We start from the raw sequence: 14,801 nt of genomic DNA, 5'->3' as shown, positions 1-14,801 counted from the left end.
TACAGGAAAAAGTTTCGTGAGCATAGATGCAAGGCCGATGAAAATGCATATGAATATGTTGCTGAACTGAGCACTTATTTTCATAGCTGGGTGAGTGGATGTCAGGTCACCACTTTTGAAGGGCTGGCAGACCTTTTGGTAAGGGAACAAGCCCTTAGCACTTTGCCTGAGGACATGAGGATCTGGTTAGCTGATAGACAGTGTGCTACTTCAGAGGAGTTGGGGAAGAAGGGAGACATATACCTAGCAAGCAGAGCAGCCCTGCACAGGAAAGGGACCCCCAGTACTGCTCATGGGACTAAAGGAACCCATGATGGGCAGCACAGACTGCCCCAACAGAATCCACCGGTAGCAGGGGAAGCCACTAGTCCAGGTATACATCCAGGACCTAGGGTGAAATGTTTTGAATGCAACCGGTGGGGCCATGTGGCATACAAATGTCCATGGAGGCAAGGTGGGGAACAAAAGGTGAAAGAGCCAGTAAGTGAGAAAGACAAAATGCCAACAGTAGGTTGTCTTGAGACAACAGGGGCATGGAACTACCATCCTGCAGATGTCCTGAGAGGGAAGGATTTGGATGAGGCAGTACTATGTACTCATGCACTTACATGCAGTAAGGCTAAGAGACAAGCACGTGGCTCTGGTTGCCTGGGGGAGACCCAGACAGGCTGCATACTTGCAGCCAGGACTGCTGAGGTGGTTACTTCAGGGAGGGAGCTACACTGTAGCAGTGAGACTGAAGGTGAGCCACAGCTGCTTGTGGGTACTGATGTTCCCTTAGACAGGGTAACTGCAAAGGTAGAGGTGAGTAGTAGTACCCAGGCTGACAGTGAGGCACCACTGTCAGGGGATGCCAGACTTCCTGTGGACGGGGAGCTGGGAAAGGTTACAAGCAGGGACTTGAGACAGGCTCAGCTCTCAGATCCTACATTGCAAAGCCTGAGGCAGGTAGCTAGGGAGGTACCTGATTCTCAAGGGAAGGGGGGATCTGTATACTGGAACAAAGGTTTACTGTACAGAGAGTGGACCCCTGAGTGAGGGCTAGAAGGTGAGAGAGTACAGCAGTTGGTAGTGCCTAGGGCTTACTGTCTGGAGCATCTAGCCATAGCCCATGATATTCCCTTTGCAGTTTATATTGGCATAAAACATACAAAGAGGCACATTATGCAAAACATCTATTGACCTGGAATTTCCAGACATGTAACAGGGTACTGCAGGACCTGTGAGCAGTGCCAAAAGGTAGGCAAGGCAGGAGACAAGGTGAGAGCTCCTTTGATGCCTTTGCCTGTGATTGAGGAGCCATTTCAGAGGGTAGCTATGGATATTGTGGGTCCTCTGAGTATCCCAAGTTCCACAGGGAAAAAGTATATCCTAGTGGTAGTGGGTTATGCTACACGATACCCTGAGGCAGTGGCTTTGTCCTCCATTGAGGCAGAGAAGGTGGCAAAATGCTTTGTTAAGAGATTTTCAGCAGGGTAGGTTTCCCAAAAGAAATACTGACTGACCAAGGTGTCAATTTCATGTCAGACCTGCTGGCTTGTCTGTGGAAGTCCTGTGGGGTGAAGCACATGAAGACCACCCCCTACCATCGCCAGACTAATGGTCTTGTTGACAGATTAAACTCTACAATCAAGTCCATGCTACAGGCATTTGCAGATCAGTTTAAGAGGGAGTGGGAAAATATTTTCCCCATCTGTTTGCTTACAGAGAGGTTTCCCAGGAATCCACAGGTTTTTCACCCTTGGAGTTGCTGTATGGGCATAGAGTGAGGGGACCTCTAGATTTAATTCCAGAGGAGTGGGAAGGTGAGTGCGAGTCTCACAAGGAGTCTGTTGTGGCATATGTCCTGAACCTCAGGACAAGGCTCAGGAAACTCATGGGCCTGGCCCAGGAGAACTTGGCAGAAGCCCAACAACGGAAAAAGGTGTGGTATGACAGGAATGCTTGAGCTAGAGAGTATGCTGTGGGGCAGCAGGTAATGGCTCTCATTCCTGTCAGACACAACAAGCTGCAAGCATCTTGGGGGGTCCCTACAAGGTGGTAAGAAAGGAAAGTGATGTTAACTACATGGTGGAAGTGCTAGGCAGGGGCACAAACTGTACCATGTTAACATGATGAAACCTTACCATGATAGGGAGGCCCTTGTGCTGAGCATTTGCAGTGGATTACAGAAGGAGTCTGAGAGAGATCTTGTGACTGATCTCCTCAGTGAGGCTCGGGCTGACACTTTGGTGGAAGGGGTAGCAATGTCCCAGCAGGTATCTCCTACCCAGGTTCGAGAAATCTGAGCAGTGTTGCAGGAGTTTGGGGGCATGTTCACCAGGAAACCAGGGAGCACCCACCTGGTGCAGCACCAGGTGGATACAGGAACCCAAAGGCCTATCGGGCAGGCCCCATATAGGGTGCCTGAGAAAGTCAAACAGACTCTGAGGGAAGAGGTAGGTACAGGAGATGTTGGAACTAGGGGTTATTCAAGAGTCCAACAATCCCTGGGCCTTGCCAGTGGTGTTGGTACCAAAGGAGAATGGCGGCACCAGGTTCTGTGTGGATTACAGGAAATTAAATAGTCACACAGAGGCAGATGCTTACCCCATGACTAGGACAGATGAGGCCCTAGACCAGCTGGGCGGGGCTAAGTATCTTACAACCATTAATCTTACCAAGGGTTACTGGCAGGTGCCTTTGACTCCCAGTGCTAGAGAGGTCAGCCTTTGTGACTCCTTTTGGCTTATATGAGTTCACAAAGATGCCCTTTGGGATGAAGAATGGCCCAGAGACTTTCCAGAGGCTGGTAGATCATATCTTAGCAGGAGCAGGAGGGTTTGCCCTTGCTTACATGGATGATATTGCTATCTACAGCCATTCCTGTCAAGAGCACCCTCAGCATGTCAGGGAGGTGCTGGGCAGACTACAGAAGGCAGGGTTGACCATTAAGCCGAGCAAATGTCAGGTGGGTATTGCAGAGGTCTCCTATCTAGGACATAGAGTAGGGAGTGGTAAGATAAGGCCAGAACCTGCCAAAGTGGAAGCCATTCAGGCATGGCCTGCACCTGTTACAAAAAGCAGGTGAGGGCATTCTTAGGGACAGCAGGGTACTACAGAAGGTTTGTTCCCAATTATAGTACCCTAGCTGCTCCCCTCACAGACGTGACAAGGAAGAATAGGCCAGATAATGCATGTGAGCAGGCATTTCAGAAGCTTAAGGAAGCTTTGGGAGGACTCCCTGTGTCCAGACTATAGCAAAGTATTTGTTGTGCAGGTGGATGCTTCAAACTATGGGGTGGGGGCTGTACTTAGCCAGATTTCTTCAGAGGGAGAAGACCACCCAGTGGTTTATCTCAGTTATAGGCTCCAACCCAAAGAGGAATGGTATACAGTGGTAGAAAAGGGATATCTAGCCATAGTGTGGGCACTGCAAAAACTTCAGCCATTTCTGTATGGAAGAAAATTCACTGTGATGACAGATCACAACCCTCTAACATGGTTAAACAGAGCCAGTAAGCAAAATGCCAAGTTGCCAAGATGGAGACTGGGGTTGCAAGCATAAATGTCAGTGCAGCACCACAGTGGGAGTAGCAATGCCAATGCAGATAGGCTGTCAAGACAGGGAATGGGGTGAGGTGCACCCAGATAGACTTGACACTCTCAAGCGATGTTTCCCAAGGGGCACTTGAAAACTTGTTTGAGTTCCCCGGGGGGGGGGGTGAAGATTGGAGGAAGATGGGCGAAGGCGGCCAGCCTAGTTAAATAGAATTTGATACATAATTCTATCAATTATATAAATAAATGTAAAATACAGGCTTGTGTTTTTAAATGAAAGAAAACACTGTAAAATATTAACTTCAAGATTGTTGCAACATTGCCATCTGCTGTAAGGAAAACCAAGCCAAGCATTTCAAATGTGTTTTTTGAAGCTGAAAAGATCTTATGACTCTCTTTGATGTTTACAAGTCAACTTCAGTGAGTCTAGATGAAGGTTTCAGGCCCATTGTTTTAAGGTTAAAGTTAAGGGTCAGAATTTACATGTGGAAGGTGCTTTATTGCTCTGGTTTCTGCTAGAGTGTATATGTGAAATGCCTTTTATTGTTGTAGTCTCCTGAGCAGGTGCTAGCTTGTTAAATAATGCAGTTTGTGGCCTGGGAACTCCAGACTAAGTGTCAAAATTATGTAATTTGGGAGGGCCCTAGAGAGCTGTTGGTTAGTGTTTAAAAACTAATGTTGAGTGAGAGACTGGGAAGCATTTTGATCTTGGACATCTAACCCTGTACTACTGGCTTATGCAGATACTTTAACCTCTAAAGTACATTACATATTTATAGATTTTACTAAGTCACCCCAAATTAAGCCTTGACTGTCTAGTCATACTACAACTGGACTATAATATTGCACAGTAATAATTGGATACCCTTTCAAGGGCCTTTTAGTAGCTGATAATTATATTAAGCTGGTGGTGGCAGTAATTACTACTGTATAGTCTGGGTAAAGGGGCACAGCTGGAGAATCTGTGTCAGCCTTTCCCAGGAGTGTCTGTGAAATTGTGTAAATACTTATCTCAAAGTGTGGGTGTGTGTCAGCTACCTGGGCAGGGACACGAAGCACTGGTTGGACAGAGAGGGTAGCTTGCCAGCTAGGCTGACATCTGGACCCTACACCTGTGTCAGTGGGGAGCCTTATTGGGGACCTGGTGAGCAAAGGAGCAATCAGCCCCAGACTGACTGTGATCTCTGTGTGCATACTGTGTGTATTAGTATCCTTTCCTCTTCTAGGAGACAGCCTCCCTGGTGTTAGTGGTGAGGATTGAGGCTCCTTGATTGCTGGGCCAGGGCACGGTTGTCACACTGTGCATTACAATAACCTTCAAAAGGCCACTTCCTGTCTATCACAGCAATGTGTACAGTGCAAGTTGTTGATTAATATCAGCCACTGTTTTTTTTCCCAGTTTTTTTAGCACAGTAGCATGTATTTAATTTTTCTGAACACTGTTTAAATGCATTCAACTTGCTCAATAAACTTCCAAGTTTTTAATATTGTAAGACTCTTTTTATTTATTTATCACTTGCCAAATTTCTATTAATGTGTGGTCTGTTGATAAAAACAGTTCTTGTTTTCTACCAGCTTCTTTCGAACATTTGAGCAAATAATCATGTAACAAACCATTAAGCCGTAATCCATTAGTAATGTAGAAATGTAACTTCTCCTGCAAATCATACCAAGTAGAAACAAAGCCTTTAAGATGTGCCTCCTGTTCTAAATGTGCATTTTAGATGTTTTATTCAATTTTATTTTTCATCTTTTACTTCTGAATTCTTACAACTCATACATGCTTTGCCTATGTCTTGAAGACCTCTTAATCCACAACACTTTGCCTTTCATTCCTAGTAATTAGGTCATTAATAAGTAGGCTCTTGTTGTAAAACAAGTCAGTTGTGTGATGTGTGTCAAATCTTGTGCATACAAATACTGACTAAGCTATTACTGGGGCTATTACAAGGGATGTTATAACATACCCCTTCCACTTAACTGTTGGGAAGCACTGTCACTGCCTGAAAGTTACACATTTCAAACGAAAAACAGTGGAAATGACTAAAAGCTTAACACCTTAAACAACAAATCCTTTGAGGAGAGCTTAAGCCCAAAACACAATCAACTATATGAGGGGTGCATTGAAAGAATCTCCTTCAACACTGGTAGAAATCTCATTCACTGAAAAAATATATATATTTTTTAACACACGTGGTTTTTGATCTAATGACCGTAAATTATCTAGTCCGTTCTTTAAATCTAAACTTCTAGTAAGCAATACATACAATAGGCATCAGTTGTTCAAGTATAAATCTGAATTCCTTTCTTACTATATCCTTTTGGAAAGGCATCAAGCAATCAATTGTACCAAACTCTGTGTTATAGAAGGATAAAACCCTGACTAACCCCACGTGACCCAGTTTGACTACTGTCTTGGGGTGGAAGAGCTGAGTGGAGGGAGGATGGCAGTAAGTGGCCAGCACTGGCACACCCATCTGGGGTGGGGGACAGAGTGTTGGTTCTGGTTGGCTGATCAACATGATGCAGGCAAAGACCTGCATAGCACTAAAATAGCCAAGACTAAGCCATGGTCTGGATGATCGAAAACAGTGATGGTAGCCCCTTACGGCAGATGAGTGGAATGGCACACATGCAATGAGAAGGTGTGGGATATCCAGTGGTGAAGTGGGTGCTCATGTCAGCCACTGGGGAGGGTTTACTGTTTGAACAGAAATGTTCTCATTGCCAGGATGCCAGTGAGGACAAAATGTACCTCCATGGCAACCCTGATGATGGATGTTTTGGCTGGCCCTCACTTCTGTACTAGGGACACCAAGAGCAGAGGAGCATATGGGCTTCAGATGCATTGGGAAGATGTGATTGGCAGCAGGCAGAAGTACAAACAGCACAGAAAAAAAACTAATTTTATCTGACCCAGCTGCAGCCACAATTTCAGGGCAAAGTCCCACACCAAAGGCTAGCATACTTGTCTAGTACAGGAAAATGATAATCTAGATTGTAATCTGATACTCTCATATCCTATTCAGGTTGTCAACTGTAACAGGTTTTGCAGTTTACTACAGTGTTACTTCAATCATTGCTACTGTTGCACATGAAATGTCATTCTCTTGACTGATATGCATATCAATTAATTAATACAGTAATTATTTTTGTCAAACTCACTAGTTACTTGAAACCCTCCCAGATCCAGGTGCTGCTGCTCATAATTCCTTCTGGTGGTGACAGATCATACTTCTGAGATTTGTTTGTTTTGTCCTCACTTATTCCATTCCCTCTCCCATGCTTTCCATTTTCTAGGACATGAATGGAAGCATTGGGGAGGGATATCACTATTCATAAATGACAGTCTACATATTAGCAGGTTCTGCCTGTAGTTTCTTCGTCACCCCTAGTGTTCAATGCTACAGTAACCTAAGTCATGACTACTAGACAATTCCCCAACCCACTTCACTGAATAACAGGATCCTGAACCTAAATAAGAATATAATAAAAATATGATAACTGTGCAGTCTGAAAACACACTTCTGAAGAAAACCTGCATGTAATGTATAGGGGGGGGGGGCAGTCCACCACTTCAGTATTCTCACCCCAGCATGCGACAACCTTGAAAATTAGTGTACTACTCCTGTTCCCCTGATAGTGGGGGTTGCACACATCTCCAAAGCTATAAACCTCTCAGCAAGAGTAATTAAGTAGCAGGGGAGTGTGTACCACAATGGGCCACAACAGGGTGCATAGGTGTTGTGTGTGTATCGTAGTGGGCCACAGCAGTGTGTGTGTGGGTCTTGTCTATTTATCGCAGTGGGCCACAACAGGGTGCATGGGTCTTGTGTATGTACCACAGCTGGCCACAACAGGGTGCATGGGTCTTATGTGTTTATCGCAGTGGGCCACAACAGGGTGTGGGGGTCTTGTGTATCACAGTGGGCCACAAAAGGGTGTGCGGGTCTTATGTATATTTCACTGTAGGCCACAACAGGGTGCATGGGTCTTGTGTATATATCACAGTTGGCCACAGCAGGGTACATGGGTCTTATGTGTGTATCATAGTTGACCACAGCAGGGTGTGTGGGTCTTATGTGTATATAGCAGTGGGCCAAAACAGGGTGCATGGGTCTTGCGTAGGTATCACAGTGGTCCACAACAGGGTGTGTGAGTCCTGTGTATGAATCACTGCAGGCCACAACATGGTGCATGGGTCTTGTGTGTGTATCACAGTGGGTCACAACAGGGTGTAAACCCTTCTGCATAAACATAGGTTTTGAGGTTTGTACTAGTAACAGTGCCACTACTATAACACCCTCATGTGCTTTTCTTTTTCATCTTTCCATGACACTTCCATATGGGATATGGTACTCCAAGCAATTTAATTTTCATGATTTTGATTTGCAGTGAAATGTGCTAGGGACCCCCACCTCCCAAGAAAGTTGAGTCAGTGAAGCAGCCTTTCACAACCATCCCTTGCAAGCTCGCCAGAATCAAGCTAACACAAAATTGCAGCTTCCCAGTGCATGAATGTTAAGTCATCTCATTTGTATACAGATGATACTGTAGGTAAAGCACCAGTACAACATAAAATAAAATAATTTTTTTTAGTACTGCAGTTTCACAGCACAACACCAAAGTCTCTGCTTAGAATACTGCACAGTTTCAGACAAACAAGTAAAGTCAACTATTAGGACATGAAGGAACATGTGACTCAACAGAAGCAACCACCATCTTCTTCTTTTGGCTTTTTCCCAGTTAGGGGTTGCCACAGCAGATCACCTGTCTGCTCATGATTGGCAGTGGAGTTTTACAGTGTCGAGTTGCCAGCCCGGCACCCAACCTTCCACGGAAGGCACACACATGCACACACTCATGCCTAGAGCCAATTTAAAGTGTCCAATCCACCTATGGCATGTCTTTGGGATGTGGGAGGAAACTGAAGCACCCGGAGGAAACCCACGTGACCACAGGGAGGACATGCAGACTCCGCACAGAAGGCACTCCAGCCAAGAATCAAACCGGAGAACCTCTTGCTGTGAGGCGACAACGCTAACCGCTGCATCACCGTGGCCGCCCTCAACAGAAGAAACCACCATCAAAGGGTTTTATTAGTGAAAACTGGAAGGAAAGAAAAAGGGATTTAAAATACCTGCTCATCTAATTCCTACCTCAAAGCATGCAGGTACAAGCTGGGATTAAACCTTGAATTTTACGTTTTTCATTAAGATACATAATATATAATGCACTATTGTCTCATATTATTTCTTATAAGATCCTGTTTAGTAGGAATTACACTGCAGAAGACACATCTGCAAAACTGATATATTATAGTACACTATCAACAGACATCAAAGAACGTGATTACGATCCATTCATAAAATACATATGAAGAAAATGTTACTCAGATTTAATTACTGGCATTACACAAGCGCACCAATTGTATTTCATGTGTTAGCTATACCTTTCCTTTTTGTCGATATTTCCGCTTGGGAATGTCATCTTCTAGGTCATCTCCATCCATTTCATGTACAAGTTCCCCTTGCAGCTGCTTCTAAAACAAGTTCAGGCGAAATTTCAACAAATACTTAAATTCAAAAGTAATTTAACTCATTTCAAAGATTTTCTTTTAAAAAGGAAATCACTGTAGGAGCAAACAAACATTTTAATGACTCCAATTTACCCTTTTTAGCTTACCTGTAGAATGTATAATAAAAGAAAGGACTAGACCTGCCACAGATGTCATGCTGTAATGCAGCCAGCCAGTGTGGTAAAAATAACAGTTCCCCCTAATGACGCAGAGCTTGCTTAGCTACTTGATGCAAAAGATCTCACTGACTGCCACATATAGCAAGGTTTGCTACATGTAGTATTACATCCCTGCATGAAGAGTGCAGTAATGCTCATATCTAGAATCACCCCCTTCCAAAAATACTATAATGCAGTACTTGTTGTCCAGTGGTATAAGTCTCCCATCATATATACTGCTCCCCTAGCTAACCCCTGCAGTGTTTACATTTTCTTGTGCATGGACACCTGCTAGCACCAATAATTAGTTTATTTTCATTGTCTAGGATAACATCCTCCCATCTCCTATAATATAGCACTTAATGGTTGTCTAGTACTCAGTGGGAGGGCAAGCTAAAAATGGTGTGAGAAATGTGGTGAGGAAGGGGCTTCAAAACACAGTGAGGGATGCAATCAGAATTAGTCACAGACTAATGGCAATCAGACTCCAGTCTAAGGATAAGGCACTATTTATAACCTCTGCCTATGATAGGGCAGTACTGATATTCTCAGCCTGGCCCCACAGCAGGGTTGTGATAGCGAGAAAAAGAGGGCATTCAGGTAGCAGTTACAGGACCTACTAGATAAAGCAGGACAACATGAGTTGGTGTTGATAATGGGAGACCAGAATGCTCATATAGGGACAGAGAAAACAGGATATGAGGACTGAGTCCATACAGGTGGGGCAACAGGAACAAAGAAGAAGAGGCCATTCTAGACTTCAGTTTCACTAATGGATTGATGGCGGCCAACACATAGTTCAGCAAGATATTCAGTTAAAAGATGACATAAAAGAGTGGTCAAGATGCAAGTCAGGTAGGCTTCCTCCTAATAAGGAAAGGGCACTTGGGTACGGGCAGACATTGCAAAGTCATCCCCCACTGAAACAGTCATCCCATATCATAAATCACTGGTAACCACGATTAGCTGCCAGCAATGGTTTGACATGGCTGAAGACCTGGAAGTTGACAGGAGCAAAAGCACAAGAGTTTGAGGAAATACTCAGGAAGAACAAGAAACAGGTGGAGTTAAAGAAAATGGCAGCACCTCAAAACAACATATGTGAGGACTTTACAACAGATAATTGGTTGAGGCTGTTATGGAACTAAGGTACAAAAGGACAGCTGGTGGTGGAATGCAGACATCCAGGAAGTCATCAAAAGAAAGAAATAATGAAGAAAAAAGTGGGAGACAGAAAAGATGGACCAGACTAAGAAGGAATACTGGATGGCTAACAAAGAAGATAAGAGCTCAAAGCTGTCTCGTTTGTAATAATAATAAAAAAAAAACAATTCTGCTACCCCAACCTCAAACCCATAACATTTAGAAACTATTCTAAGGCAAACTTCTTACTACTACGTGATAACCTGTCAAAATTTTAAGTCTCGCTAAACCCTGAGAACATAGCTGCCTATGCAGAATTGTTCACAGAAACACTGTACAGTTTTGTCAATAAATGCATAGAAACACTTCTGTCTACCAGAATTAACTGCAAAACAACCTGACCCCATGTAGAAAATGGGAAAAAGGGTGTTGATGATGATGGTGGTTGTTATGCAGGAGCACCCTCTCAGTCCTTCACTTGAGTGTTTTTATCATGCTGGGCTTAACGTTTTCTAATCTTCGCCATGACAGGACAAAAAAGTCATAGTCAAGATTAGGAAATGGTATGCCTAGCATGATAAAAATACTCATCAATCTGACCAAACAACTAAGAGGGGAAATTAAGTCTACTAAAGATAAATCTGAGGTAAAGATAGCCTCCCAGACAAAGAACAACCAAAATATTTTCTTTGGCTATGCCTGACACATCAAAGTCAGCACACAGCAGTGTGCATACCTGACTAATATGATAAAAGGGTCTAACGGCATTCCTAAACTTGGGAGAAACATATGACAAGTTCCCAAGAAAGCAGATTTGGGCAATCTGGCAGTGGTCTGAAGTCCCAGACACATTGGTAGAATTAGTGCAGACTGTGTACAAGGTCCCAAATACTCAAGTATGAACAGCCTCACAAAGGGAGGAGGGGTATGTATCAGTGTTCAGCTTTGAGCCCACTGCTGTTCATGCTTCTGATGGACTACGTTATTAAACAGGTCAGAGGGACATGTCCGATCAACAAAGCTAATGTATGCAGATGATGTGGCATTACAGGCAGTCTCTAAGCAAGACCTTCAGTAAAGGATAGAGGTGCGGAATGTAAAACTGAAGGCACATGAGATAAAACTGAGTAAGGATAACAAGGTTGTAATGGCAGCTGTGACAAACCGAAATACTGCCAGCCCAGCTAGCTGGAATTTTGTAAATAATTATATGTCACTTGAAAATATTAATATGATTTATATAGAAATGTGACACTGCCAGTCCAGATATCTGGAATTTTGTAAATAATCACGTCAGTTGTGAATATTAATATGATCCATAGGCTTGTCTTACAAATGTAAGAGAATTATATGTGTTTATTAAACTACTGGTGCAAAAGTGTGCGTTGAACTGTATGTTACTACTACCATATACCCCCTAGCTACCATATAGGTGGCAATCCACTGAGCACAGAAGAGGTTATCAGGGATCTGGGGGCCCACGTTGACAGTAACCTTTCGTTTGACACTCACGTTGCCAAAGTAGTTAGGAAGACCTTCTACATTGCCCACCTGATCATGAAGTGATTCACATCTAGATCAAGGGAGGTCATCGTCCCCCTGTACTCATCACTCATCAGACCAATGATTGAGTACAATGCCCCATTCGGAATGTATCTGACCCGACACCTGCAGCAACTGGAAAGGCCCCAAAAGTTCCTCACCAAAAGGATAAAGGGTCTGAAAAATATGTCTTATGCTGCCCGACTGAAGGAACTCCAGCTCTATTCAGTCGCTTACCGTCTGCTCAGAGGTGACCTGTGCCTGACATACAAGGCCATGTCCAACCCAGAATTGATGAACATGCTTCACCTCAAAAAATCTAGATCCCTCAGAACTACAAGGGCGGGAGACTTAAACCTTGACACGGTTATTAATAGGACGTGCTGGAGGGACAGATTCATCACCCAAAGACTCCCTATGCTATGGAACAAAATCCCGGTACACGTGAGGCAGAGCACCTCGCTGGCCTTGTTCAAGAGAAATCTTGACCAATGGATGGGAGATCGCAGATATACCTCAGGGATTACCTCAGTGTCACTGCTTGACAGAGGCACAGCAAAATAATGGGCATAGTATCCTTCAAACTAAGGGGTGGCGAAAGCCACAAAACTCTGGGCTAGGCTTATAAATGCCCTTGGGCAGATAGCCTAGTATGAACCTATGCTCTGTACTGAGCTTCAAGAATGTAACCACAGTGTACGCTACTGGAAAAGAACAGAGTTAACTTGCAAACTCTAAGGAAATAAGTGAATTGTTTTACAATTGTGTTTATCAACCAGTTTCACTGAAGGAGACAGGATGTCTAAAGCTAGAGGTTTCTTTATATTGTCTGGAAACATAAATAATTACTAGGTTTAAAATGTAAACGTGTTTAACTGTTTTACGACTACCGGTTTTAGGCAAACTTCTGAGAGATAAGTATTTTTGACACAGAGGTGCTAAATTCTAAGTATCTGTTTAGCCTGGGAACTGAAGGCAAGTGACAAAGAGTGATGTCATCCAGCTGACCCAGCAGTAATGTTTTGATATTCATTTGGGAACTCTCTCAGAGACTGTGCATTTTGTATTTGTCTTTGGACCTGGAAACATCCTCTCAGCAGCACTTGCCTTGCTAATAGTAAGTAACTAGATTGCAGTGGTTTCTTTTAAGTATAGATAGAAACATAATGAAGATTAGGTTAGATGTTTTTCGTTGGGACTGTCCTGCAACATTGTTTTAAAATATTTCCTGTGATAATGAACTTTGTAGTCATTGTGTTGGGTTTTTGGAGTATTGTCTTGTTCTTTTATTATTTATTATTAAATAGATTTAAACCTTTTAATTGTGGCTGCTTTGTTTAGAGCTATTTAAGCTCTTAGCGTACTTGCATAAGTATTTGGTGATGCTATACAGGCCACTCCTAAATAGCCTTGAAAGTATTCGTCACACACCATTTGGATAATAGTAACATTACACAGTAATATTGGTCAGCCTTTGGGAAGGGCCTTAAAATAGCTGATAAGGGGTTCTGGTGGCAGTGCTAACTACTTTATGGTCTGGGCAGAAGTAGGGTAAACCTGTGCCATCCTTTCCAAGGTGTGTGTGTTTGTGTCTAAATCAAATCTCAAAGTGTGTGTGTGTGAGTGTGTCAGCCACTTGGGCAGGGACACGAAGCACTGGCTGGACAGAGAGAGCACTGGGAGGACTTGGCTTGGAACCCTGGCTAAGGACTCAACTCTATAGCTGTGCCAGTGGGGGAGTCTTACTGGGAATCTGGAAAGAGAGGGAGAAAGCAGCCACAGACTGACTGATCTCTGTGTGCTCTTAAGGGAAATTGTACTTTACTGTGTGTCTACTTGTTATCCTTCCAATGTGTGGTGAGGATTGAGGCTCCTTGATTACTGGGCCAGTGCAGGGATGTCACAGCAGCAAATGGGGGAAATCCGAAGAAGTTGACAAATGAGACATAAGGGAAAGAATGGAAGAGGTTAACAGCTTCAAATATTTGGGAGGGGTGGTTGAGAAGAAGCGAAGTCTGAATGAGGATGGCAAAGCTAGAATAATAGGGGCTGCTGCAAAATGGCATATGGTGTCACAGGTAGTGTGTGACAGAATGACAAAGAAACTGAAAAATAAGGTGTTCAAAACAGTTGTGTAAGTGCTACTGTCTAGTATAGAAACACAGATAGTAAAGGCAGAGCTACTGAGGAAGTTAGAGGTGATAGAGATGAAGTCCTGACATGGGTGGTAGGATGCACAGTGTGGGACAGAAGAAATGAGGACATCAGAGCAGAAGCCCAAGTAGCTGCAGTTGCAGAGAAAGTCAAAAAGAACTGATTATGTGGTTTGGGCCCATATACAGGTAGGCGAAAGACAGTCTAATGAAGATGATGATTTGGGACAGACAGGAAAAAGGAAAGGAAATGAGGGTGTCCAGCAAAGAGATGGATGGATTGTGTGAGAGAAGACCTGTGACAGTCAGGCATGATCCGAGAATGTAGGAGAGTGGCATGGAATCGAGACATGGTGACAGTTGAAAACACCCTGACCCCATACAGCAAATGGGAAAAAGGTGGTTTGATGATGGTGACGACTGTTAATCACAGGACAGGTATACATGGAATGCCTCATTGCATCCCTCCCTCCGTATCATGCCATAGAATAGCTGTTATACAGAAGTGCCCTTCTTCCTCCTACCCTCCCCTCTCTCCCACTCTTCCTCTGTATTGCACCAATGGATGGTTGTTATGCAGTGCAGTATCCCTCTTACTCACTCCCTCTATCTAGTGCCATAGGATGGTTGTTAAGCAGGGGAGTACCTCCTTACTCCCTCCTGCCATGTCATTCCACAGGATAGTTG

General features: G+C 43.8%; 1 protein-coding gene across 9 annotated transcripts in view; it reads right to left on the bottom strand.

The window, feature by feature from the left end:
- The window catches only part of DPF1 (double PHD fingers 1), a 1,255,311-nt gene that overhangs the window by 767,425 nt on the left and 473,085 nt on the right, over positions 1–14,801 (bottom strand). For 7 of the 9 annotated variants that reach the window (XM_044080027.1, XM_044079637.1, XM_044080109.1 and 4 more), the window contains one exon: positions 8,993–9,082. The exons of 1 other annotated variant lie outside the window; for it this stretch is intronic. In XM_044080027.1, the coding sequence (XP_043935962.1) occupies positions 8,993–9,082 (90 nt within the window). The remainder of the gene's footprint in view (positions 1–8,992; positions 9,083–14,801) is intronic. One more of the 9 variants, XM_044079708.1, reaches the window with a different exon arrangement.

Source organism: Protopterus annectens, chromosome 1.part0 (assembly GCF_019279795.1).
Source record: "Protopterus annectens isolate FY-2018-M chromosome 1.part0, PAN1.0, whole genome shotgun sequence".
Taxonomy (NCBI): Eukaryota; Metazoa; Chordata; order Ceratodontiformes; family Protopteridae; genus Protopterus; species Protopterus annectens.
This window is presented reverse-complemented; position numbering and strand designations above follow the sequence as displayed.